Source organism: Thalassophryne amazonica, chromosome 5 (genome assembly GCF_902500255.1).
Source record: "Thalassophryne amazonica chromosome 5, fThaAma1.1, whole genome shotgun sequence".
Lineage (NCBI taxonomy): Eukaryota > Metazoa > Chordata > Actinopteri > Batrachoidiformes > Batrachoididae > Thalassophryne > Thalassophryne amazonica.
Genome location: NC_047107.1, coordinates 115666950 through 115694662, shown reverse-complemented (window position 1 = coordinate 115694662; position 27713 = coordinate 115666950). Strand labels below are relative to the sequence as shown.

The 27713-nt window shown below is 42.3% G+C and overlaps 1 protein-coding gene across 2 annotated transcripts in view; it reads left to right on the top strand.

The window, feature by feature from the left end:
• Window positions 1–25317, top strand: part of LOC117511164 (zinc transporter ZIP14-like) — a 35349-nt gene extending 10032 nt beyond the window's left edge. Inside the window, exons 3-8 of one of the 2 annotated variants that reach the window (XM_034171147.1) lie at window positions 9701–9870; window positions 13383–13505; window positions 17820–17990; window positions 18177–18411; window positions 18514–18698; window positions 23624–25317. In XM_034171147.1, coding sequence (XP_034027038.1) covers window positions 9701–9870; window positions 13383–13505; window positions 17820–17990; window positions 18177–18411; window positions 18514–18698; window positions 23624–23776 — 1037 coding nt within the window. In that variant the 3' untranslated portion in view covers window positions 23777–25317. Of the gene's footprint in view, window positions 1–2524; window positions 2695–9700; window positions 9871–13382; window positions 13506–17819; window positions 17991–18176; window positions 18412–18513; window positions 18699–23623 lie in introns of both variants that reach the window. The other variant, XM_034171148.1, reaches the window with a different exon arrangement.
• The last annotated feature ends 2396 nt before the right edge of the window (window positions 25318–27713 follow it).

Below are 27713 nucleotides of genomic sequence, written 5' to 3'. Positions count from 1 at the left end.
ATAGAATACAAATATAGATTGTATTTTTCTATTCATCTTAAAAAATAATGGGCTATGGATTTTTGGTCCATATTGCCATTCAGTCTAAAAATACCATGATATAACTTTTGGTCCATATCTCCCAGCCCTAGTTGACCTAAAGGTTTAGAGTATTTCATTAGTTACTATTTATGCATATGGCCCTACATGGTTATTAGTACATATGTGGACATCTGGCCATCACACCTACATATGAGCTTGTTGGATATCTGACTCTGAAACAATAATATGTAGGATGGGATGCTGTTCGGCCTTTATTGTTATTGCTATATTGTTTTTTTTGTTTTTTTTTTTGAGAGAGAGAGAGAGCACCCAACTGCTTTAGCATTTGGTGGCCAGCCTCTGTTTGTGTGGTCTCCTCTTTCACGAGTGAGCTGTTGGTGTTTCCAGTTCACAATAAAGTCAACTTGAGGTTGACTTGTAGAGAAGTCATGAACAGTCCTGCAGCAGGTTGACATTATGCACCTGTTGACAGTGGATGTGGATGAAACACCTGCATTTAGTCATGTCTGAAAGGATGCACAAAGTCCAGTACATAACCATGCAGTCTTTATAGATTAACATTTTCAGTAGAACGGTTGATGGTGAAGAGGTCACTGGCTTTAAACATGGATATGTCCTTGCATACCATGGTTACTACATGTTATTTCCCAATAATTACATTTGGTCATTTACTGTCTGGGACAGAAATTGAAATTTTCTCACAGCAGCAATGGCTTCACAATACATGGACTTGCACACACAGAAAACCGGTCTGCCAACTGCTCATGTGCTTGGCATGTAAAAATTGCTTATCTTGTATCACTCATCATTTGTGTGTTTCTTCCCCCTATCGTTTGCTCAGTGTACTCTGAGTTCTGTCTCTGTCTTCCACACATGCCCTTGTCGTGGTCTTATTTTGGCTTGAGAAATGTTTTTCTTTCTTGCCACTGGAGCCGTACTAACAGCAGGGATGAAAATCTTGTAGAATATAGCTTATTGCACAACTCACTGTATTTAAATATTGGTGGAAACCCTTTATATTAACTGCACGCTATAAAGCATTAGTAAAGCTCAATATGAGGACCTCCTTAACCAGAGGTACAGTATTTGAGATTACTAAAAAGGAAAAGAGGAAAGAATTAGAGAGCAGCTAAAAGAACAGAAGAGGAATGTGATGAACAAACAGGTGCAGACAGAAGTTGTGGGATTCTTAAATGGTTGATAGCGAATTAAAAATCATTTATAAATGTTTTATAAAGACATTACATATTTTGTTAATATTTATTAGCCATCTATTTATGTTCTTACCAATGAGTAGCTAATAAAAAAGAATGCTTAATAATTTGTGAGGGAAAAAATGTAAAGACAATAAAAATATGATTTGTAAAGTATTTTTATCACTAATGAATAGTGTCTGATTTTATGTTTGTAAATGGTAATGATCAACTTCTTGATTGGTTTATAGATAATTAAAAAAATTATAAATGTTTTATGAAGACATTACATATTTTGTTATTAATAATTATTAAGTTATCTATGTTCTTACCAATGAGTAGCTAATAAAAATAATACTTTGTAAATGTTTTACAAGTAGTTACTTAAGCATTTGCTTACACTTTCTAAATGCTTTACTAAGGCTTTATAGCGTGCTGTTAATATAAAGTGTTACCATATTGGCCTGTTCTCACATTTTGTGACTGTGGAAGTCATGGTTTTATCAGAAATTATTTTACGCTTCCATGTCTCAATTTTTTTTTTCCATTTTGTTTTGGCTTATCCATTATTAACTGTATATTTATGATGCCCCAGAAATGTGTTTTTCTGTTATCTTAATATTTATCTCATTTGTACGCTGGTGTAGCTGTGATCTGTCAGTAACCAGGTTTTTTTTCATTTTCTTTTCTTTCTTTCTGTCTCAGCATAGGGACAGTTATCTGACACTGCATATTTTTCCCCACAGGAGAGGAACAGCATGTCATATAGAAATGATGCAGAGAAAAACAAAAAATGTTCAGTTTTTATCTTTTTCCTACGAACATCACAAGTGCATCCTCACATTAAGGCAGCACATAAGTAATGAATGGGCATTTGACTAATTTCTTTTCTGCAGGTGGCAGTTGAGGCTGTCATTTTTCAGCGGTGATGAGTTGAATCTCTTTTTCTCTGCAACCTTAACTGAAAAGATTTTAACGACTCAAGTAGAAATGCTTTGATTCATTTAGTCACTGAGATTAATCCAAAGTAATGTTGAGTAATGTTATTTCCCACACTGAACTGCAAGTATTTTGTCTGATTTTAAGCTGTTGAAGGTTAATTTTGACAGTTTTTAAGCATTTCATTTGTTTGGTTGCGATGTGATAATGCTTTTTAAGACATGCATGCTAAAACTATGCAGAAAATTAACTTGCTTTTGCAGCAACACTGTATATGCCTTCTTTTTTTTTAATTTCACACCTTCCTCTTTCATTTTCCCCTCCCATCACTTCACCCTTTTTGACCCCAGTGTGGGGCTTCTCTTTCTTGAGTGTAACAGTGATCAATGCCTTCTCCCTCACCGGAGCCATCCTGGCGCCGCTCATGAAGACATGCTACATGAACTCCATCCTCGTCTTTTTCATCGCTCTTGCTATTGGTACTCTCTACTCTACTGCTGTCCTGCAGCTCATGCCAGAGGTTTGCCATCTGTCCGTTCATTCACACAGTCATTTGTGAGTCTATTAGTCATACAAGCAGTTACACATGTGTTGTACTGTGAAGCCCAGTCATGGACATCTGGCAGGTAAGGCTCCATTTATGGCCCTCACCATAAATTAATTTCGCCCGCTGAAAAATTTCAAATTAATATATTTCAACAGTAAGCTGTTTTTCTTTAGTTTGTAATAAACATCTGTCCGTAGAACAGATAGTGCTGTATTTTGAGACACACTGGCTCCTGTGCAGCCTATTGCTTCATACAGTATGTAATTTGGTCAGGTGACAATGGAATGGTAAAGTACTGTGCAAAAGTTTGACAGTTGTGGGGGATATATGAATATCTTAAAATAAATAAATAAAAAGATATCTCTTAATGACTGAGAACCTTCATTGACAGATGGCATGTATAGGTTTTTTTGTGATCAATGTACAATATACAAAGTGCATAAAGACAAATAAACCTGAATGAATTCAAGGACTTAGTGTGGCCACCCTTTGATTTGAAAATGGCATCACTTATCAAAAATATGCAGTGTTGTCAACACACACACATATGTGTGTGTGTGTGTATATATATATATATATATATATATATATATATATATATATATATATATATATATATATATATATATATATAAAATATTTAGACAGACACACACAATACAAATAATGAATGTTTGAGTGCAATGGAAAGAATATTTCATTCAGTGAAATATGAAATGTTCCATTCAACGAGCCTCTGCCTCCAGCAGTCACATTATTGGTTCACAGCCGAGTGTGAAGCGGCTGGGATGAGGATCAGCACCTCTAAATCTGACGCCATGGTTCTCAGCAGGAAACCGATGGATTGCCTACTCCGGGTAAGCAGTGATGTCTTGCCCCAAGTGAAGGAGTTCAAGTACCTTGGGGTCTTCTTCATAAGTGAGGGGACAATGGGGCGTGAGATTGGCCGGACTATTGGTGCAGCAGGGATTTGTGTTGCATTCGCTCTACCATACTGTAGTGACAAAAAGGGAACTGAGCCAAAAGGCAAAGCTCTCGATCCACTGGTCAATCTTCATCCTACTCTCACCTATGGTCATGAGGGTTGGTCATGACTGAAAGAAATAGATCATGGGTACAAGCGGACGAAATAGGTTTCCTCAAGAGGGTGGCTGGAATCTCCCTCAGATGAGGTGAGAAGCTCTGTTGTTCATGAGGAGCTCTGAGTAAAGCAACTGCTCCTTCACATTGAGAGGAGCCAGCTGATGTGGTTCAGGCATCTGGTAAGGATGCCCCCTGAGTGCTTCCCAAGAGTGGCGTTCCAGGCACGTCCAGCTGAGAGGAGACCCCGGGGAAAATCCAGGACTACCACACTGGCCTTGGAACGCCTCGGTTTCCCCCAGTCTGAGGTGGTTAATGTGGCCCAGGAAAGGGAAGTTTGGGGTCCCCTGCTGGAGTTGTTACCCCCGCGACTTGGTTCCGGATAAGCAGTTGAAGATGAGTGATGAGTGAGTCATACATTTCTAAAGGTGCTATTGGTATGAAATTTTCTCTGGACGTCTGTAATCCTTGCATGCAAAGAAAGCAAAACAAGGACGTTCAGAAGTTAATTTATGTGTAATATCATGGAATGATGCAGGGAGGAAGTATTGAACACCCAAAGAAAGAGAGGTGCAAAAAGGCATGGAAAGCCAAGACACCAGTTTAAATATCAGTAATTAGAAAGCAATCATGACCCTTGTCAGTGCAAATTAATATCAGGTGGTTCAGTCCCAACTGATGGCCTATAAAATGGTGGCTCATTACCAAGGTGTCACACAAGAAACATCTCATGATGGGTAAAAGCAAAGCTCTCTCAAGATCTTCAAAACCTTATTGTTGCTAAACATACTTATGGCATTGGGTACAGAAGGATTTCTAAACTACTGAATGTTCCAGTGACCACTGTTGGGACCATCATCTGGAAGTGGAAATAACATGATTTCGCCATAAACCGGCGATTACTAGGTGCTCCTCACAAGATTGCTGACAGAGGATTGAAAAGGATTATCAGAATACCTGGAATTAGCAGGTACAGTTGTTTCAAGGAAAACAATAAGTAATGCACTAAACCACCACAGTCTCCATGCACACTCACCACACAAGACTCCATTGCTGAAGAAAAAAAAATGTTGAAGTGCGTTTTAAAGTTTGCTGCACAACATTTAGACAAGCCTGTGAAATACTGGGAGAATAGTCTGTTCAGATGAGACCAAAATTGAACAACTTGGATGCCATAATACACACCATGTTTGGAGGTCAAATGGAACTACGCATCACCCCAAAAACCCCAGTGATATTTGGAGGTGGGAACATCATGCTGTGGGGCTATTTTCCACTATATGGCATTGGCAAATTTCATATAATTAAAGGAAGGATGAATGGAAAAATGTATGGCGACATTCTTGATTTAAAATCTGCTGCAGTCTACCAGGGTGATGAAGTTGAAATGAGGGTGGACATTTGAGAAAGACAATGATCTGGAACACACAGCCAAGGAAACTCTGGTTTTAGAGAATGACAATAAAGATGCTAGAATGGCCCAGCCAATTACCTGACGTAAATCCAACAGAAAATCAGTGGGAAGAACTAAAGATCAGTGTCTGTAGAAGAGGTCCACAGAACCTTCAAGATTTGAAGACTGTGTGGAAGAATGGACCAAAATCACACCTGAGCAATACATATGACTAGTTTCTCCATAATCCCCATTATCCTGGCACTTTGTAATATATATTTTTCAGGTGCACTGGGTGTCCTGTTTTTTAATATACATATGTTTATATACTGTTATACCTCATACTTTTACACCTTTATCTACTTGAGACCTCAGCACAGGAATTTCAGTGTACCCGAACCTTGCGTGCAAGTACAAATGGAAAACAGTCTCTATCTCTTTATCTCCCTATCTCTCTATCTCTCATATAGGCGGCATCGTGAAGCAGTCATTACCAACAAAGGCTTTTGTAAGAAGTATTAAAAGTTTCAGTAAGTGTGTTCAGTACTTCTTTTTTTTTTTTTTAAATGCTCTTAATGCCAGCTGCACCCAACTCGCATGGCCCCCTCTGCAGGTGGTGAACCCACAGGAGGGCGAGCCCACATCGCTCTTTCGGGCTGAGCCCGGCCGGGCCCCGTGGGCTAAGGCCCAACCACCAGGCACTCGTGCACGAGCCCCAACCACAGGCCTGGTTCCAGGGTGGGGCCCCGGCTCCACCATACCGGGCGACGTCTCGGTCCTTGATTTCGTGTCGGTCATGGGAGCTTTTGAACTGCCCTTAGTCTGGCCCGTCACCTAGGACCTGTTTGCCATGAGAGACCCTACCAGGGGCACGAAGCCCCTGACAACGTAGCACCTAGAATCATCCGGGAATGTAAACTCCCCCACCACGATAAGGTGGCAGTTCGAGGGGAGAATACTGAACACACTTATTGAATTTTTTTTTTTGGCTCCTCCACATCGAAAGGAGCCAGCTGAAGTGTCTCGGGCATCTTTTCCGGATGCCCCCTGGACGCCTCGCTGGAGAGGTGTTCCGGGCACATCCTATCGGGAGGAGGCCCCGGGGAAGACCCAGATCGTGCTGGAGGGACTGCGTCTCTCAGCTGGCTTGGGAAAGCCTCGGGGTTCCCCCGGAGGAGCTGGGGGAGGTGTGTGTGGATCGGGAGGTCTGGGCAGCTTTGCTTGAGCTGCTGCCCCCGCGACCCCACCTAGGATAAGCAGAAGAAAATGGATGGATGGTTGTTCAGTACGTTTTTCCCTGTCATTCCATTTTATTACACGAAACTTAGTAAAAGTAAGTCCCTTCAGCTGCTCCCCTGTTTTGCACTCTGGGTCACCACAGCAAATCTGAATGTTCATTTGGCACAGGTTTTATGCCTGATGCCCTTCCTGATGCAACTCCACTTTACATGGAGGAATGTGGCAGGGGTGGGGTTTTAACCAGGAATCTTCTGCACTTTGCCACCACCCCAACCCTCATTATTACAAATAACTTTATTTCTATATTTAATTGTTTTGGTTTCTTTGCATTTATGGACAACTTTGGTTGTTCCTGACATCTGGTATCAGTAGCACCTTTAGAAATTTATTTAATGAGAAAAAATTGTGTGTTCAACACTTATTTCACCCTCTGTATTCTGCTTTCCATTTCTGATGTATGGGTGCTCCATAGACTTGCAGCTTTCTGCTAGTACAGCTGCTTGACCCACTGACAATCTTCCAGTTTCCTCGGAACATTTGTATGATGTGTCTTTCATGTGCTCCACTCGTTTCCTTGGCCAACCACTGTGATGATGGTTTTTAATGTTGTTATTTCAAGGCTCTGATTTAATCCAGTAAGTCCACTTTGTTTTTGTTACTGTGCCCAGTGGTTTTGATTACTTTAAAATATATTTAGCAGTCTCTTCATTGTAGTAGGGCATGGTGTTTCCTCTGTTTTTTTTTTTTGTTTTTTGTTTTTTTGTGTGTGTGTGTTTGTTTGGTTTTTTTTTTCCCCTGACAGCTGATTGTATTTGCATTATTGTTTGCTTAAACCTGCGTTGTTGAACGTTGGCAACTGTTGTGGTTGAATTTCTTAATCTTCCATTGGGTTACACACTTACAAATGCTCTGCACAAGTCCACCGAGAAGAGATGGTTCCATTTTAAAGGGAAAGGGTAGTCATACTAAATATTTATTTGATTTTGTTTTTACTGTTTATTCTCTTTATACATTGTTTATTGATAAATAAGTAATATTCATGACACCATTTTAGAAAACATCTTAATGGCATTTTTGTTTTTCCCACAAGTACCTCATTTTGCAGCAACATTTTGCAGCTCAAACAAAAAACTGGTCTCTATACCATATGTTCCAGTCAACATGGAAAATGGATTACAGTTCATACCACAGTAGATGTATTCTTACAGGCTAAACTAATGGAATGATAAAGATTTCAAATGAACTTTTAAATTCAGCACTACATTGCACATGGAAAGTATTCACAGTGCTTCACTTTTTCCCACATATCGAGTAATATACGATGATCCACCATGTCGAACGCAGCACCAAGATCTAACAGTAGTAGAACCGCAGTGGTGTCCACACTCTTAGCGAGCAGATCATTTTCCGCTTTAGTAAGAGTTATCTCCGTGGAATGGTTGTTCTAAATGCAGACTGCAGTGGCTCAAAGAGGTTATTCTCAGTAAGGTGGTCCACGAGCTGCTGTGAAACCACTTTTTCAAGGCTTTTAAAACACAATGATAGGTTTGCTAGCTGCCTATAATTTTGCAGGAGACCACAGTCAGTGTTACTAGAATGTTATCTGCATGAGTTGCCAAATTACAGATAAACTCATCAAATTCATCCAAGAATTAAGAATATGGGCCCGGGGGCCTATATATGGTGACAAAGTAACATATTTGAATTTTATTCATCTGACACTGGCAATATATGGCATCCTGAGCAAAGCAGAGTGTCAAATGTTCAAACAAGTTATATTGTAGCCTCCACGAGCCAGTAAGCTAAACCCAGATTTATGAATAAAAGCAACACCCCTGCCTTGCTTTGTATCACGAGGGAGGTAACAGTGTGTACTGACTGACAGATTGTGTCTCAAGACCATCCTGTCTCAGAGGTCTATAGGCAATTCCTTTGACTTCATACTTGGTTTGTGCTCTGACATGCACTTTTTTTGTAAAAAAAAAAAAAAAAAAAGTTGTCATTATGGGGTATTGTGTGTAGAATTTTGAGGGAAAAAAATTGAATTTCATCCATTTTGGAATATTATTATTGGAATTTTTTTTTTTTTTTTTTAATGTGGAAAAAGATAAATACAGCACAGCTGTTGTAGCTGTTATATCATAAGCAAATTTCCAAGAGATTTTAAAACATCAAATAAAATAAAATTGAATGCGTAAAACTTCTAATTAAACAAATTAAGGGTTCCCTAGTAATCTTTAGTTTGATTTAATGTGACCTAGTGAGAATTAAATTTATTAGCTCCTTTTATTTTCAAAATTGCGTATCTGTGACCTATCAGATATATTTTAATGCTCTTTCCCTGCTGCATAAATATCTCACAATCAGCATTTACCTTTTTCAGCACAAGCATCAGCTACAAAGTCAGAAAAATATTAATGTCACATGATTGCTGTCTTTTATCTACAATGAAGTTGTACACCTTTGGCCATGTGATCCTTTTTCCTGTCCTTCCTGCCTGTTTCTTTTTGCTTCAATTTTCTCTGCTTCCAACAAACATGGGAAGACTTTCTTTCTTCCAGTCTCACTGCTTCACAGACGATCTGGTTGTAGGTATGTTTGTATGGCTTTAAGTTCTAGGCTCAACTGCAGGATTTTTCTGAGAGTCGACTTCATGTGAGTACAGTTCTCTCTTCTGCTATCACAGCCACTGCTAGCCAAAACTCTGTTGGAAAAGAAAATATTACACTAGCCTTATTACCATAAATAATGACGGATAAAAAAATAAGCAAAATTTTTCATTCACTTATTCGTTCACCTTGGTAATGCCAATGTGACCACTTGTTCTGTCTTCTAAAGTTACTCTATTTTCAGTTCATTTGCCCCATTGATCATTCTTATCCTGAGGCTACCAGTGGTGTAGATGCATCTGAGCGGACTGGAACAAAGTGTTTTTGTGTCTTTGCACATGGTTTCAGGAAATTCATTTCACTTTAACTACTTACCTTCTTTCTTAAAGGGAAAAGCTGGGGATCCAATCTGGTGTCAAACAATACCAACTTGTCTTTAAATGTGAACAAAAGGTGGCTTTGCCTGCTTTCAATAAACAGAAAGTCTGTTGTCCTGGGAAAATTGTTGTGACTGTGACGCTTCTGTTTTCTTAGGTTAACTTCATTAGGGTCTTTGCAGGGCTTAACATGGTTTTCCTAATCAGGGGATCAGTCAGAATTGATTTTGCGCTAACTACTGGTCTCCTTTTTGTTCTTCTGCCTTCTCTCTGTTCATCAGTGTGGGGTTATGGGATCCTATGTGTGACACTGATCTCTCTGTGTTCGTTGGTCGGGGCCAGTGTGGTGCCCTTCATGAAGAAAACGTTTTACAAGCGACTGCTGCTCTACTTCATAGCCCTGGCCATTGGCACACTCTACTCCAACGCCCTGTTTCAGCTCATCCCAGAGGTAGTGTTGATGCTGGTGTGACCCTGTCAGCTGTAACTTATTCATCGGGCCTTGATACATGTTGATCTGACAAGAGTAGGAACAAGTAACAAAGATAATTTCAGATCAGTGACGTATTTACATAATTTGCAGTATTAAAGCAATAGAACTTAAAAAATGTATAAAAAGCCACCATAAAGCTAAACAAATTCCTCTTACTGACTCAACTAATTTTGTCCACAGAAAATTAGTAACCAGCTTTGTAGGATATATCTTTAAAATTGTACAATACAAACAAAAAATGTTTTGAAAAAATGCTGGTATATGAAGTTATACACTAACAGTTCAGAAACTAGTTAAAGTAACAGTGTTCCCCAGTAGCATGGCGTTGCTACAACAGATCCAGTACAGATCCACATTGGATGTAATGCTGTTACAGAACAATTGAACTACAAATATGCTTAATATCAAATACTTATCTCCACCAGCCACATACTGAAGGTGCGGGATATCGTAATTCTATCATTTGTTGTGTTTTAACATCTGTATATTCATCTGGATTGTGCAGAATGACCTACAACATATACGTCTTTACTGATTTAGGTTAAACTTGTCAGCTTTCATAGTGTTCTGCCAGCAAATGTCAGAGTTGTGGACCTTGATTTTCATTCCTAATTTTTGAGAAAGCTGTCCCAGGGTGAGGGGTTTATTGGCTACAGTGTTCTGATTTAGTTCATAGACTAAAAACACGAGATGTTGAACAGATGGTATTACTGTATTTGGTAGATCATTGCATTTAGACTGGCATGAAAACTGGTCTTCGCCTCAAAAAGGTTAATGCCCACTTTTCTAAAGGCTGGACTCTCGCCCGCACATTAGAAATGTACCTGCCTGTCAGATTAGGCACTAGAATGAAGTGTACATGCTGTGATACAATGACAGTCTGTGTGTTAAGCCCCGGTCACAAAAAAAAACACAAATAGTCGAAAAAAAGTGGACGAATGAGCCGGCTCTTCTCCCATCACCAAAAACCCTGTGAGTGCAAAGCGCATAAAAGACTGAAACTAACAAAAGAAAAATGAAGTGAACAGTGACTTTGACGCTGTGATCATTTCTGCAGTGAGTCTGTGCTCTCCACAGCCACCTGCAGCTGCGTTGTCTTGACAGCAAGTTTGTCTTCACTACAACAACATGTGCATGCACATGCACGTTGCAACCGTCTCTGGTTGCAACGTGCGTAAATAGTTAAAGTAGTTGATAAAACGTTCTTGCCGCTATTGCTTCTGTATGTCTGTATGAAAACGTTGCTTTTCGTCCCACACATGGATCAGTCACATTCAGCTCGTCTGATCTTTAGTTATTGACTGTACAGATATCGTCAATGTTCGTGCAAGACATCGGACTTGGGAGGTTGGACAACAGTCAAATGGAACACTGACGGTACGGGAACTACGCAACCGATGAGGAACCGCCGAGACAGAAATCAAAACGGATTACGGACGAATTGAGATTGTCATCAGGATTCGTTCACATTTTTCAACAGTTTGAAAATTCTGATGAAGCGCCACCTACAGAAACGATGCTGGACGACGGTTAAATGATGTCTCCGAAAGTCAACGCAAGTCCAGATTTCTTGTTTCGTTTTGGCTTTGAATCGGAATCAGAATCAGAAGAAGTTTATTGCCATTGCCAATGAACAGGATTCACAGACTAGGAATTTGCTTCGATACAATGGTGCAACATTAAACAGAGAGCAATATAAAATGCTAAGATAAAATATACAATATGTGCCAAAATAAGACAAAATATAAGATTAAAAAATGACATGAAATATGAAAGGCTGTGTGCAACAGAAAAACAGAAAGAGGAACAGAAAAAAAAAACAGTGCAGTGGGAGGAGTGCAATTAAAACCAGAGTACATTGTCTAAAGTGACCCGTGATAAAATGATAAAGTGACAGAGTTAAGCTTAAGGTGACTGAGTTATGAGGTGTTCATGAGTCTAACGGCAGAGGGGAAGAAACTGTTCTTTTGGCGGGAGGTTCTGGTCCGGATGGACCGTACCCTCCTGCCCGAGGGGAGTGGTTTGAATAGACTGTGTGCAGGGTGAGAAGAGTCGGCTGTGATCCGACCTGCTCGGCCCAGAGTCCTGGAGACGTACAGGTCGTGGAGAGATGGAAGGCTACAGCCGATCACCTTCTCAGCAGAGGCCACAATGCGCTGCAGTCTGTGTCTGTCCCTGGCTGTGGCCCCGGCGTACCACACCGTGTTGGAGGAGCAGAGAATGGACTGATGGCTGTGTAGAACTGCACCATCAGCTGGACAGGCAGCTTGGCCTTCTTCAGCTGCCGCAGGAAGTACATCCTCTGCTGGGCCTTCTTGATGAGGGAGCTGATGGTTGACTCCTACTTGAGGTCCTGGGTGATGGTGGTGCCAAGGAAGCGGTGACAGTCCACAGTGGTGATGGGGCTGTTGGTGAGGGCGAGGGAGGGCGGGGGGGCTGTGGCTTTCCTGAAGTCCACGATCATCTCCACTGTTTTCTGGGCGTTGAGCTCCAAGTTGTTGCTGCTGCACCAGGTCACCAGCCGGTCCACCTCCCTCCTGTAGGCAGACTCATCCCCATCCGAAATGAGTCTGATGAGGGTGGTGTCGTCCGCAAACTTGATGAGCTTTACGGAGTCATGGCTGGAGGTGCAGCAGTTAGTGTACAGGGAGAAGAGCAGAGGGGAAAGAACACAGCCCTGTGGAGATCCTGTGCTGAGAGCCCGAGTGTTCGAGACATTCTTTCCCAGCCTCACATGCTGACTCCGGTCCGTCAGGAAGTCTGTGATCCACCTGCAGGTGGAGTCGGGCACGTGGAGCAGAGAAAGCTTGTCCTGGAGCAAAGCCGGAAGGATGGTGTTGAATGCAGAGCTGAAGTCCACAAACAGGATCCTAGTGTAGGTTCCTGGGGAGTCCAGGTGCTGCAGGATGGAGTGCAGGGCCAGGTTTATGGCGTCGTCTACGGACCTGTTGGCTCTGTAGGCAAACTGCAGGGGGTCCAGGAGGGGGTCGGTGATGGACTTCAGGTGGGATAAATTAGAAGCTCCTCGCGGGTGTAGGAGCATGATGACACTCGATTTACGCACAAAAACAGACAAAACAGGGAGCACCAGAATACCAGGGCACCTTCACGTGGTGCCATCTTGGATAGGTCTTTTGAAGAACGCCCTTTGGTGTCCTTCGGTAGTGCCGTGTGACCGGGGCTTTAGTTGTTATTGCTTATATTTTACTAATTTTATGCTGAACAAGAGAACAGCTGTGCTTAAGCACTCTGCACTACATTTGGCCAAAACTGAAGTCTCATATGCTGTCTTTGTAGTCCATGCCCACATACCAAGCACTTCATTATCACAGGTAGCAGACATTTGAAAACACAAACTGCATTTGTTTGCTAGTTGTTTCAAATAATATCCACTCAAAAAGTGTACATATTGCAGAAACACTGACATGAAACACCTTCCTGTCCCAAAACTCATCTTATTTTGTTGGTAGGCATTTGGATTTGACCCCATGGTGGATTTCTACGTGTCCAAGTCTGCAGTGGTGTTTGGAGGATTTTACTTGTTCTTCTTCACAGAAAAAGTCCTCAGGGTGCTTCTCAAACAAAAACGTGGGGTAAGTACAGTGCAGATGATGGCATTAAATACCATTTTTGTCTTGCTCACATTGAAAGACCATAAATTTTGTTTCCAACCTTTCTGTAGATGTATTAAGATTTTTTTCCTCATGCCAGTAATGTTATTGTTGGTCACAATCAATTCACTTTATTCATATAGCACCAAATCATCCCAAGGCGCTTGGCGTGAGTAAGGTCTAATGTTGCCATTGCCAACCCCCTGTTAAGGACTTTTCACACCCAGCATGCGGCGCAATCATCTTGTTGCATTCACGCACGTTTTTTTTTTTTTTTTCTAAAAGTGCATGCAGCAACAACGTGTGGATGTGCAGAGGTAGCGGAGATTTCTACACCACTATCTGGCTTTTCGAGCATTCCGGTGAACAACGCTGACAATCGCCATCATGGATTCCACACAAAACAACCACAAGATTAGGAGCAAAAAGCAGAAGAATGAGTGACAGATATCACTCACAGCAAATGTTCAGAGTGAGGCCAGGTGGAGGTGAAGCGGCCGGAGACCCACAGACCAGGTCAGCGAGAGAGAGATATTGCAGCCAGTGTGGTCCAACAGACACACACCATTTGAAATTCTTCACTTTCAGATATGTACACACACACAGTTTGAGCAGCGGAGCTTCTGCAGATTTGTCTGAGGTGAAAGTAATCTGGAAATAAAATGTGATGTTCATGCATCAGTGAAGTTTTATCAGCTAATGTTAGCTTAGCATTTAGTTGCAGAATTAGTCACTCAGTGGAGCTGAGTTAACATTTTGTATTTGAAAATTTTATTATTTTTACAAAATAAATCTACACAGTAGTCTGCGGTGCTTGCTCCCGGCCAAATGTTGCACAAGGTCAGTTTTTTTTGCACATCGTGCTGTGACACACTGGATACACCAGTTTGTCAGGGCGTGGATAGTAACGGTACAAAGTACAAAGTTTTTCCTTACCACTGTTGCTCTGGGCGTTGGTAAGGTTAGACCTTACCTGTGTGAAGCGCTTTGAGGCGACTGTTGTGATTTGGTGCTATATAAATGAAAATAAATTGAAATTGAAAGTAAAGTTTATTTTAAGTGTATGTTGTGATGTCTCATTAACTTGTGTGCATGAGGCACTGACATGATAAAATGGTTCTGACCTCCGCCTGCTGCTTGGGGTTGGACCTCAGTTGTCACACCCTTTTAATGCACTTCACCAGGTTAGCACCTGCACGCACATCATATTGGGTTGTAAATAGCACATTGTAGGGTTCACATGATTTGCGGTAGGGTGTTGGGGATGGGTTTGCAGGGTGGGTCTGTGGAGCAGCGGTGCGCTGCAGCCTTCCACTGCGATCTCCATCCCTCACCCCTGCCTTGCAATTTTAATGCACACACCTTACTTCTACATGTTTAGTAAACACCTTCACCAATTTAGAGTCGGGTTCACTAGGCGGTGGTGGGTTTGCAGGGCAGGCTGTGGCACAGCGGTGTACCGTGGCCACCCACGGCAGTCTGCCACCTGCCGTCTCTTGCCCTGCTTTTAATGCAGCACTTTATCTTTGCACACTTAGGGGGTCATACACAGCAAGGGAGATTAATTGTAACAACTATGGTGGGGTTGGTAGGCAGGGTGAGTGGGGCTCGTGGGGTTGGCCCCAGGTGACTGTGGATGTCTGGGGTAGGGGGTCTGACTCGCCGGTTCTGCCGTGATCCCCTGGCCCTGCTCTGGGCCTGTGGGGCCCAGGGTCCCGCAGCCCATTGTGGTGGTGGGCGGTGGGGTGTGGCTGTTGGCCGAGGGGCCTGCAGCTGATGGGGGGATGGGGTGGTTGTGGTCTCCGCGGGATGGGTTTCGCTCGGGCGGTCTCCTGGTCATGGGCTTTGGTGGCTGGGGTGGGATCTGGGGTGGGGGGTAGGTTGGGGGATGGGGGGGCTTGGGGGGCACTGCTGGCTGCGCTGGGGGGCCTGGCTGCGGGGGCCTTGTGTTCTTCCTGGCCCCGGGGTTGGGCCTCGCCTCTTGTCTGGGGGCTGGGCCCCGCCCTTGTGTGGCTCGTTGGTCCCTATCTTGTGCGTTGGATTTGGTTGCGGTAGCTCCTTTGCTCCCCGTCCTTGCCGTCACTCGCTCCCGCCCTTGGGGGCCGTGGCCCGGGTGGTGTGGTTCTGGGGCTCCCCCTATTGGTGGGCCCTTGCTGGCGCCCTGTCTGCTTCCCTCGGGTTTGGGGCGGCTCCCTGTGACCCTGTGGGGGGCGGGGGAGTGTTCCGGCGCCGTCGGACCGCTCCCCTGTTGGTTTGCTGTGGTGCCCGATGGCTACGGGGGCTGCCTTTCCTGGCCCCCCGTGCCCTTCCGCTGCCGCTTTTCTCCTGGCTCCCCCGGGGCCCTGCATCCTGGACCCGCTTCCGTCGTCGCTCGCGGCCGGCCTCGTGGCTTCTGATGTGCCGGAGTGGTCCATGTCATATGGTAAGGTTCTGTACTTTTGTCTTGGCCCAACACACCAGCCACAGTAGTGATCGGATATTTAGCTGTGATCTGGATCTCTATGTGTGGATGGTTGCGTGTTTGTGGCCGTCACCACAATTCGGTTTTTGGGTGCTCTTAAGAGGATTAACACTACGGTGTCCTAGATTAGGGTATGGATGCTCACTAATTAGACAACAGACTGTTGCTGTCACTGTTTGTTCATGTGTGGTTGTTTGTCCTGGTATGTTGTATGGTTGGGGCCCCGTCTCCTCTGTGTCTCACGTCACAGTTATTGTCTTCACCACTTGTCTCTCGTTCTTGTCTGTCTTCGTGTTGTTTTGGTGGTCGGCCCTTCCTGATAGAAGTTGTCGGTTGGCTTTGAGTAGGATGTTGTAGGCTGAACGGGAAGGTCGGATGGGGGTCACACACACACCACATTCACTCATGCACTACATACCTTCTGTCTTGCAAGAATAAATTGCATATATGCATATTATTGTTCATAAATGGTTCTGCCAGTGTGGCATTTATCATTACTATATATGCAGACGGGAAAAAAGAAAAAAAAATGGTTCTGACCCCAGGAGATTGCATTAACTGAACACACTTGAACCAACAAGAAGTGAATGTATTACTGTACTTGTGGTCATAAACTAAAAATATAATGTACTATGTATAATTATCTTAGGTGTGTCTCTACTCTGTGGTTAGATATAGATCTATAATCTGTTAATGCTTCAAAGAGCTCAATGAGTGTCTTAACAAGAATGCGGTTTTTTGTTCTCCAGTATGACTAGTGTTGTATTCACTGTGGTAGATAAATAAGGTGAAGTATGCTTTTATTTCCAATACTATATTTAAAAATTAAGAACAACCACCTTTTTGCTGCCCTGACCGTTGCCTGCATGTTGATTTGGCACAACTTTTATGCCGGCTGCCCTTTGTGACATTACTTTGTAAACAGGCATCGGTGATCATGATCTTGAACAAGAAGCCTTTTGCTTTGGAAGCAAGTGCACTAACCCCTTGGCTGCCTGAGTGTATTAAATTATAATAATGTCAACTTGTAAAAATTTGAACTCGGTGGAGATGTTTTGATGTACTGCCTTGAGATGTTCTGTTCATATTTGAGGAAAATCTTATTCAATTTTGTTCCAGTTATTATTGGCACAAGAATCCATATTGTGTTCAGTAAAGTAGATGTTTCTTAGAGGGTCTTGATGGAGCCCACTCATGCTCAACTGGTGAAAATCCATTAAAAAAAATTTGTTAATGTTTTCATGGGTATAAGAATCATCCTCTTTTCAGTTAAGTGGGCGTTCCTAAATATTGCCTCCATGTATGTTCTGGTTGTTCCAGTTATTATACTCGCCACAAACAGAAGTACAAGCGGGGGTATAGGGTATATAGGACTCAACCTGTCCTCCCAGCTGTCTAACTGTGAGTGTGGTAGGCATTAACTCCTAAACCGGTTGGTAGACTTTTCTTTTTTTCTCTCTCTTTCTCTTTCTCTCTAAATGAACTTTAAATTGTCCGTAGGCGCAGGTGTGAATGTGTTTGTTTCTGTATGTGGCCCTGTGGCACCTAATTTCAGATAAGTGATTGAAGATGAGTGAGTGTGTGACAGAAACTGTGTGGGAAAGACGTGACCTGAAGTATATTTTTAAATTGCGTATAGATGGGCGTTTTTAAACTAAAGCAGTAAAAATTGTGACAAATCTGCATAGGACATCTTGTGGATGGTACAATAAAATTCATTTAATTTAATTTTAAGTTGAGGTATTTCTAGTTAAAATAAAGTGTTACATTAGTAAGGAACACATTTTTCACCATCCCTGAATGTGCTGTTGGTTGATCTCTGTTTTCTCTGATAGAGTCACGGCCACAGTCATTACTCGGGTGCAGATCGTTACTCTGCACCCGGCAGGGACACGGAGGAGGGGGAGGAGAAGCTCCAGCAGAATGGAGAAGCAAGTAGTCTTGCCTTGGGCAAGGTGGATTCCGGAGAGGGGGACTTAATGCTCAGTCCTGCACAAACACCACAGGTAGGTGTGGAAGTAGAGGATGTGGAACGTTCAAGACCTGCTGTTACTTTGTGGGATTTTTAGGTGTGAGATAGCCCCCATTCCCATCAAATAACAGCATCACTTCACTTTGTAAGCTCACGTCACAGACACTGCATGGCAACGCTTTTTCCTTTTAATTGGCATTCGTCATTATGTTGGTCCCAGGATTCCCAGAGTCCAGTCAGTGGTGGGACATCCAGTCACGGTAGCGGTGGTTGCTATTGGCTGAAACGGACAACCTATTCTGATATCGGCACGCTCGCATGGATGATCACACTGAGTGATGGCCTGCACAACTTTATTGATGGCCTTGCCATCGGTGCCTCCTTCACAGCCTCCGTTTTCCAGGGCATCAGCACCTCAGTGGCCATCCTATGTGAAGAGTTTCCCCACGAGCTGGGTGAGTTTTACTTGACATCTATTCTGTCAAAGCGTGTTGTTCTGAAGGTGCAAGTCTGACCTGAATTTTATTTTGTTTGATTCCTTTTGTTCCCCTCATCAGGCGACTTTGTGATCCTGCTGAACGCTGGCATGAGCATACAGCAGGCCATGTTCTTCAACTTCCTGTCTGCTTGTTGCTGTTACTTGGGCATGGGCTTTGGAATCCTGGCTGGAAACAGCTTCTCCCCCAACTGGATCTTTGCTCTGGCAGGAGGGATGTTCCTCTACATCGCTCTAGCAGATATGGTCAGTGTTTGAAAATGGAGGATGATGTGAGCAGATGGGTGTTTTCTCAAGAGTTTATTGTCACAAACTCTGGAGGTCTTCACATTCCACTTCCAGTACCTTTTTAAAAATATGTCTGAAAGATAAATTGTAGCGTTAAAAAAACTCCAGAGGTTTAATATCATCAACAAGTTATTAAAGTATTTTCAGGGCAGGTTTGTCCTATCGTGGTGTGTTGTTCACTGTATTGAAGTTACTCGGCACTTGAAGCAATCTGATTTGAGGTTCGCCACCGTCACCAGGAGTAGACTTAATGTCCTACAAGGACTTGTCAAGTTCCGAAAAATCAGAAGTCTGAATAATCACACTTCACGTTTGCTTCAGAGGGGAAGTTTAAGTCAATGTTTTTTTGTTTTGTTTTGGGTTTTTTTATTGGTTTTATTTTATTTATTTTGCATTTTGGGATTGGAAGGAAGTGCCTGTAGGCCTGTTGGTGCCGGTGTCGCAGACCGAACGGTCCCCCCCCCCCCCCCGATGACGCGGTTCACAGATTAACACCTTGTTTCTGCTTCAAACTGCACACCAGTCATCATCTATCTGAAGCTTTTTGTACAACAATCATTTCCACATAAATTCAGCATTATTTCATCATAAAAGGCAGCAGAAGTGATCAGAGCACTGCAGCTAAACAAGCTGCGAGCTGATGCATTTACTGCACATCGGACATTTCAATGCGTCACGGATTTTTGCCTTGTTTCTGCTTAAAACTGACTTTAGAATTATTTAAGAGGTTTTACCTTTATCATCTGATGGTTAATAATCCCATTAATCCATTTGATTGCTTTGGGTGAAGAGACTCCGTCTCAGACATACTGCTGTGGTCTGAAATGACGCATGCCCAGATGCAAAAGGTGGACCGATTTTTACGGGTGGACTATTCGGTCTGCGACACCGGTGCTTATTTCTGAATTTCATAGCGTGATTCGAATGAGGGTCTGCGACACTCCCTTTACAGGGCACCAATTCGAAGTAGGTCACTTCCCCAGTCAAAGCCTCGAAGTGTGATTGTTGCTTTCAGAGCAGGAGAGAACAAACACACAGTCAGCTTCGTAGTAGAAGTTTGTGATGTGACCTTTGTGTAATAGCAGACAGAAATTGCTTTGAGATGAAGACAAACAAAACGCATAGACCATTTTGTATATATTGTTCAAAATGTGCATTTGTGTTTATTGTTTGAACCTTTTTGTTGTACGGTCTTTCACACAAGAGCCCAATTACCTTTTATAAAGTGTCAAAACAGTTGTTTATTATAGTTTGCTGTGTGTCTTGAATAAACGTGTGGAAAATTATTTGCCGCTTTACTTTTTCCTTTCTTATTTCTGATTGTAAACCTGTATTACCTGTATTTGAAAGTACAGGTTGTCCTGAAAAAAAAGAGACATAAAACTTGATTGTGGATGCAGGGAGAGCTGTTAACAGCAATAATAAAACATTTATGCCAGACGAGTGAACTGTCCAAAAAATGCCCTGGGACCCCAGAGGGTTAATTAACGGTCATTAAACCCAAATCAACATTTTGTGCATGAACGTCAGTAAACGCACAAACACATTAGAGATTTAACAATAAGTTATCAAAGCAAGTTACTTTGGTTTGAAAAGTATTGACATCTAATACATTTATTGCTCTCAGAAATGAGTCTTTATTTACAGACCAAGTCACGTCAAAACAAAACAGAGAAAAGTGTGACTGAAGGTGTGATAAGTGCTGTAATTAATTCATCTAAATTAACGCTTTATTTTGACAGCTGCAATTTTAATACTTAATAGCGACAGCCTGCAGTTATTTATGAGCCACTTAGGAAGCTAATGATTAGCTTACCGTCATGCTTTGCCTCTTCGTCTTTACCACCTTGTATCGTCTCGTCTTCGTCTTCATATTGCTGTATGAATTCCCAAAGTCTTCTGTACTTTTCAAGCGTGTTTCATCTCACCGCCAGCAGCTTTCTCTTAAAAACTCACAGAGCAGTAAACACACAGAGTCCGCCGGGTGCTGGTCATAAGGTCCACAAGTCAAAAAGTCCACACCCAAAAGGTCCACAAACCAAAACATCCACATATATTTGCCAAAATGTCCACAATTTACTGGTAATAGAATATAATAAATATAATATCATTTGTATGTATTTGTTAAATTATTTATTACCTTATCACATAAGGCATGTAGAAATTATAGAATTTTGAGAAAATAGTGACCTGTGGAAATACATGAAATAAAAGTCAGAATTTTGTTAAAATAGTTTTAGCACCTCTCATGTTGCAGGTGAGATGAGCTGTTGGGGACATGAAAGGGATTTAGTGACAGTAATTTTAACACATCTCATGTGGACGTTTTGGCTTAAATCTGTGGATGTTTTGGTGTATTTGGTGTATTTGTGGGCATTTGGACGTTCTGGCTGTGGACTTTTGGCTTGTGGATGTTATGACTAGAAAGCGAGTCCGCCATTGTTTGTTTGTCGCATATAAAACGACGTCAATGCAGTTTGCTCTGCTGACCCCGCCCACGTTGAGGAGGTTCTATTTGTAGTGGAAAAAGAAGCACCTGGAACCAAACCGAGTAGAGTCGAGTCCAGCCAAATAGTGCTAGTTCTTTGTGGTAGAAAAGTGCCTTTTAGTGTCTTGTCAAAGGATCCAGCCAGGTAGAATAGAAGTAGAGTAGAATTCAAACCCACATCTACATATTGGCAGGCCAGCTCCCTGTGCACTGAGGTACCTGCTGAATATTTTCTCCACACAAGATGCAATTTGTTTTGTGATTGATGTGATTTTAAGCCTCAAATGTTAATTTATTGTGTTTACATCAAATACAGTGTATCCAGAACGTATTCACAACGCTTCACTTTTTCCACATTTTATGTTGCAGCCTTATTCCAAAATTGAGTAAAATTTTAAAAAAATTTTCCCTCAAAATTCTACTCACAACACCCCATAATGACAACATGAAAAAAGTTTTTTTGCAAATTCACTAAAACTAAACTAAGAAATCACATATAGGTAAGTATTCACACCCTTTGCTCTATAGTTTGTTGTTGCACCTTTGGCAGCAATTACAGCGAGGTGATGGTCTTGTGGTTAAGCGTTGGGCTTGAGACCAGATTCAAATCCCAGGCTTGCTCCCAGTGTGTAGTGGGCACCTTACATGGCAGCAGCCTGACATCAGGGTGAACGTGAGGAATTGATGTGTAAAGCGCTTTGAGCGTCTGATGCAGATGGAAAATTGCTATATAAATGCAGTCCATTTACCATTTACAGCCTCAAGTCTTCTTGAATAGGATGCCACAAACTTGGCGCACCTATCTTTAGGCAGTTTTCTTTTAATTATGCATTCATCTTTCCCTCAAGCCTGATTAGTCCCCCAGTTTTTGCCGCTGAAAAACATCCCCACAGCATGATGCAGCCACCACCATGCTTCACTGTGAGGACGGTGCCTGATTTCATCCAAATATGACGCCTGGCATTCATGCCAAAGAGTTCAATTTTTGTCTCATCAGACCAGAGAATTTTGTTTCTTGTGGTCTGAGAGTCCTTTGGGTGCCTTTTGGGGAAACTCCAGCTAGGCTGCCATGTGCCTTTTACTAAGGAGTGGCTTCCGTTTGGCCACTCTGCCCTATCATTCTATCATGCAGAGATAGTTGTCCTTTTGGAAAGTCCTCCTCTCTCCACAGAGGAATGCTGGAGCTCTGAGTGACCATTGGGTTGTTGGTCACCTCGCTGACTAAGGCCCTTCTATCCTGATCGCTCAGTTTAGACGGGTGGCCAGCTCTAAGAAGAGTCCTGGTGGATCCAAATGTCTTCTATTTATGGATGATGGAGCCCACTATGCTGATTGGGACCTTCAAAGCAGCAGAAATGTTTCTGTACGCTTCCCAAGATTTATGCCTTGAGACAATCCTATCTCAGATGTCTACAGACAATTCCTTTCACTTCATGCTTGGTTTATCTTCTGACATGCACTGTCAACTGTGGGACCTTATATGTAGACAGGTGTGTGTGTCTTTCCAAATCATATACAATCAACTGAATTTACCCCAGGTGGGCTCCAGTTAAGCTGTAGAAACATCTTAAGGATGATCAGTGGAAACACAATGCACCTGAGATCCGTTTTGAGCTTCATGGCAAAAGTTGTGAATACTTATGTTCATGTGATTCTGTAGTTTTTTGTTTTTGTTTTGGTTTTTTTTTTTATAAATTTGCAAAAATCTAAAAAGAAAAAACTTTTCACATCGTCATTATGGGGTACTATGTGTAGAATTTCAGGGAAAAAAGTTAATTTGATCCATGTTGGAATAAGGTTGCAACATAAAATAAAATTGTTGAAAGTGCAGCACTGTGAATATTTTCTGGTTGCACTATAACAAAAATTTACTCTTCATGAAATGATTAACTATTAAGTAATCCATCCCTGTTCCTTTTGCAATGCAGTTTTCATCTGCAAGGTATTAAAAGTCACATAGTCTTGCGTGCTTCTGTCTGTGCTGTATTGCTTAACATCTTTTGAATTCCTCTGCAAATGCATAAACAGTCACGGATTTGCAGTCACTGTAATTATTCTCAAAATTGTGCATCTTCAAAGGGCACTCCTTACCGCCTTAACTCCTAGTTTACATATGTGTTCTGTAGTGTTTAGAAATGGTCCATGTGACCATGAAGTCATAGTTGTTTGCAGTCAGAAGAGGATGTTATTGTACTATGAAGCGGTAGTATGATATGTACATAAATACTGGTACGTGTACTGCTAAACCGGCAGCTGAATTATTCAGGTTGTTATAACAGTGAGGTGGGTTAAATGCATGTTGCTTTCTGACAGTAGTGATAGCCAGACTATCATGTGTATTAACTTTCCCTCAATAAACAGACAGTTGAGACATTTTCTCTTTTGTGCTTCTCAGTTTCCAGAAATGAATGAGGTGAGTCGTGAGGAAGAAGATGCCGGCGGCAGGCGGTTCCTTCTCACCTTTTTCATCCAGAACGCCGGCTTGCTGACGGGCTTCTCCATCATGCTCCTGCTCACTACTTACTCTGGGCAGATACAGCTGGGTTAACGTGACATTCCTGTGTGTGACACGGTACTGAGACATCCATTGGTTCCTGCTGGGCTTAAACCAGCCTCAGACAGAACTGGTGCCCAGATTTCTTTTTCTCAGATTTAGATTTCTCTTGTTGTAACTGTTATCAGGACTGGTGACTGTGCGGCAGGTACGCACCTTTCTATATCAAAAATGTTTTAGTAACTGCTGTTACGCAATACCCATAATGCCGTAGAGTCCTGTCAAAGTATGTAGAGGCCTTCTTTTCCTCATCTTCTGCTCTTGTCCTGACCAACCGCTCCCGTCAGTCTAAATTGCCAGCAGAGTCGACGTGCACAGGCGAGTTCATGGAAGGAGACAGCTGTTCTGAATGCAAACCCGTGTGCAGTATGAACTCTCCTCCATTCCTCTCCTCACAAATACGCCAGTTTTCTCTCATTTTATCTTCATCTTTCAGTGAAAGTTGATGAGCTGCAGACTTTGTGGATCCAAGATGCACAGTATTTACAGTTGGGTCCATAATTACTTGGATATCAGTATCCATATTGTCCGTTTATTGTTGTGGCTGTGTGCTACAGCATGTTGGAGGTAGAAGCAAATCATTCACCATCACACAGTATGATCTTATTTTGCACCTGCCGGCTTTAATTTGGGAAGATACATATATATTGTGTGTGTGTGTGTGTGGTCATACACAGGTTGCATGAATGCTGCAGGTGCTTATGTATTGCAGGACTTTCTGTGTGTAGCAATTTAGGCTGAATACTGCCCTTATTTGATTTGAACTCTAATATACTGTGGTAGCAGAAATGACAAAAGATTGTCTGTGTCCAAATATTTACACACTTGCTCAGGAAGTGTGAAAAGCACAAACAGACAATATTTGTACTATTGATCTCATCCCTGTTTTAGTATTGACGTTTTCTTCTTATTTTATAGACAAACCAAATCCTGATGCACCTGAAAGGAACTCTTAATTAAATGTGTGCCAGCTGACTTCCTGCTGGACTTTTTATGTTGTTTTGATTTGTTTTGTTTTTTTAAACATGAAAAGTGACTTTTGAAGACCAAATGTGGGCAGAGTATTGGTGCTGGTGAAGGACTGTAAGTGACAGTTCAGAGGGGCGTGGTTATTCCAAATAAGTGCGTGACTTGTGCACAAGTTACATTTCCTTTAAACCGTGGATCACTTCTCTTAAGGTGATGGAAAAAAAAGGTCAGAGCTCAATATTTTTGTTCTTTGCAGTATGAGGCACAGCAGCAAATATTATGTAATTTTTCCATACTGTAAATTATTTTTGCCCTACAAAAAGGAAATGTAGTTGTCATTATTTGGAATTTAAATCCAAATTTGTGCTCTCTTCTGACCCACAGAAACCACATTTCCAAGAATGACTCCTATTTTTATTCTTTAACCTGATTGATTTAGGTGGACACGCTGTGCCTGGTAATCCTTGACTTTTTACCGTATTAGTCATCCATCATAATGATAGAAGTTTATAGTACATAGCATGTTATCTTGATATTCCAATCCCTTTATTTCTAAGGTGAAACACGGACTACATGATGATCATGTGTGATACTGATTGTTGATTGGACTGGTTTGCTCTCTTTTATTTTGCTGTCACGAGTGAAGCGATTGTTGTTTTTCATGTGGCGTTTTGGGAAGTGAGCAGTTTCACTTCAGTCAACACTTTTTTCCCCAAAACTGACTTTCCAGCTCACTTTCACAACATCACAAAATGATTTTTGAACTGCTGTTGGCATCACATATCCGTGGGAGTTATGTACATGTTCCTGTTTCCAACAATGGCATGAACCAGAAACAGGAACAATATGCTTAATTATAATGTTCCAGTTTCCAGTCAGTGGAATTAACCAGAAACAGGTGTTATGTGCCGACGCGGGTTGAGGAGCGGACCAACGTCTGACCGAACCCAGCGCTAAATAACCAGAAAGCGGTTCCACAAACAAAACGATTTTATTTCCCCTCAGTGCAATAATTAGTGTACAACATAAATATTTAGTTTGTCTGGCGGAGTGAAGGACGGTGCACTCTCCAGCGCCCAAAAGGATCGAAGCCCGGCGCTTCTGGACTGATTCACCGCCAAACACCCCCCAGGTGGACACGACAAACTGACTCTGTGAAGGATGGAAAAGGTGAGGTAAGTCAACAGCTACAGCAAATATCCTTCAGAGGCACACACTATCAGCAACACATTCAGGTCTGAATTTAAGCTTTATGTAAATGAGCAGCTTCTCACAACAGGTGGAGGATCATCAGTCCGTACGCCACGGCAGTGAGAAGCAAACTGCACAATTCTCATCAATGTTCAAATATACTGCATAACAGAATGCCAAATTACTATTAACGATCATTCAGACAACAATCACCTCTGATGTGTGCTGACAGCATGTGTCCCTCACCCGTCCTCCTTCACAGGCACGATGTGTCAAACCCTGGCGCGGTCCTCAGCGTCTCACAAATGAACGTCACAAGGTCGAGTTCCCGGCAATTCTGCTTGAACCACTCATGGCTTAAATGCAGAACGCATCTCATTATCTGCTTCAGCTGAAAGTCTTTAAGTTTGCACGTGAGCATCATCCACAGTTGCTGCGAGTCAGTAGGCCTGCACGTGAACATCCTCCACAGGTGCAGCTAATAATGCTGATGAGGGTGAAGGACTCTTCTGCCAGCACCTTCTCCACAGACAAAAACCAGTTTGCATACCACCTGGAGAGCAAAGAAAAGAAAACACAAAAACAGCCAGCCAAACCCCCCAACACACAACAGGAACAGTATGTTTAATAATAATGTACGTTGCAGGTTAATTCTGTGACCTGGACCCTGACCTTTCTGCGTTGCAGATCCTGAATCACTGAGCCAGTCTTGGGGTATTTTTAAGTGACATATGACAAACTGGGTTGTGCACGTTTTTCTCTGTACATTATTAAATGCAGAATTGGAATGTGATGTATTATCTGAAGCTACATACTTTTCAGATTTTCTACACTTTGAATAGAGATGTACCGTATATGTTAGTACCGTATTTTCCGGACTATAAGTCACACCGGAGTATAAGTTGCACCAGCCACTTTATCCATTATAAAGAAAAATAAACCATAAATAAGTCGCACCGGAGTATAAGTCGCACCAGCCACTTTATCATTATAAAGAAAAATAAACCATAAATAATTTGCACTGGACTATAAGTCCCATGGACATACAGGTATGTTAACTTAACATGAAAAGTTCAGATAATATTGTGACAGCTACCGTTTTCAGATGCATATTTCACCAGTCGTAACTTACAATCTGCAGAGTATGATTTTCTTTTTGGTGGCATTTTTTTTCGGGCCTTCTCCGTTGTCTTGTTAAGTTATCAGTAACGTTAAAATTTTTATTTTTCTATGGTAGTCAGAAGTCGCAGGAACAGTCACACAAGCCTCGAGTGCCCTCTCGTGAGCTGCATTTTACCTACGGATATGTTTGTATTTTGCGGACCACATTGCGAGCCGAACCATGCAGCACCTACCTGCGCAGCTCATGACCACCCAGCGTTGTCGATCCAGCTCCTTCCAAGTGCAGACGCTAATCCTCCGCCGTCGCTCAGTGCTCCCATGCAGCTCTCAGCATCAACTCTGCTCACACTGATATCCAAGGGTTGAAGCTGTTTTGTTAGCCGTCCCGGAATAAACACCATGTTCGTCTGCTTCAAACGCTATTCACAATCTTCGACGCCAGCTCCTTCCAAGTGCACACACTAATCCTCCGCCGTCGCTCACCCGGTGCTCCCACGCAGCTCTCAGCGTCAACTTAAACACTCTGCTCACACTGATATCCAAGGGTTGAAGCTGTTTTGTTCGCCATGCCGGAATAACAGCAAGCACCGTATTCGTCAGCTTCACACGCTGTGGGTGTGGTGTTCTGTTCTCTGATTGGTTATCGCCA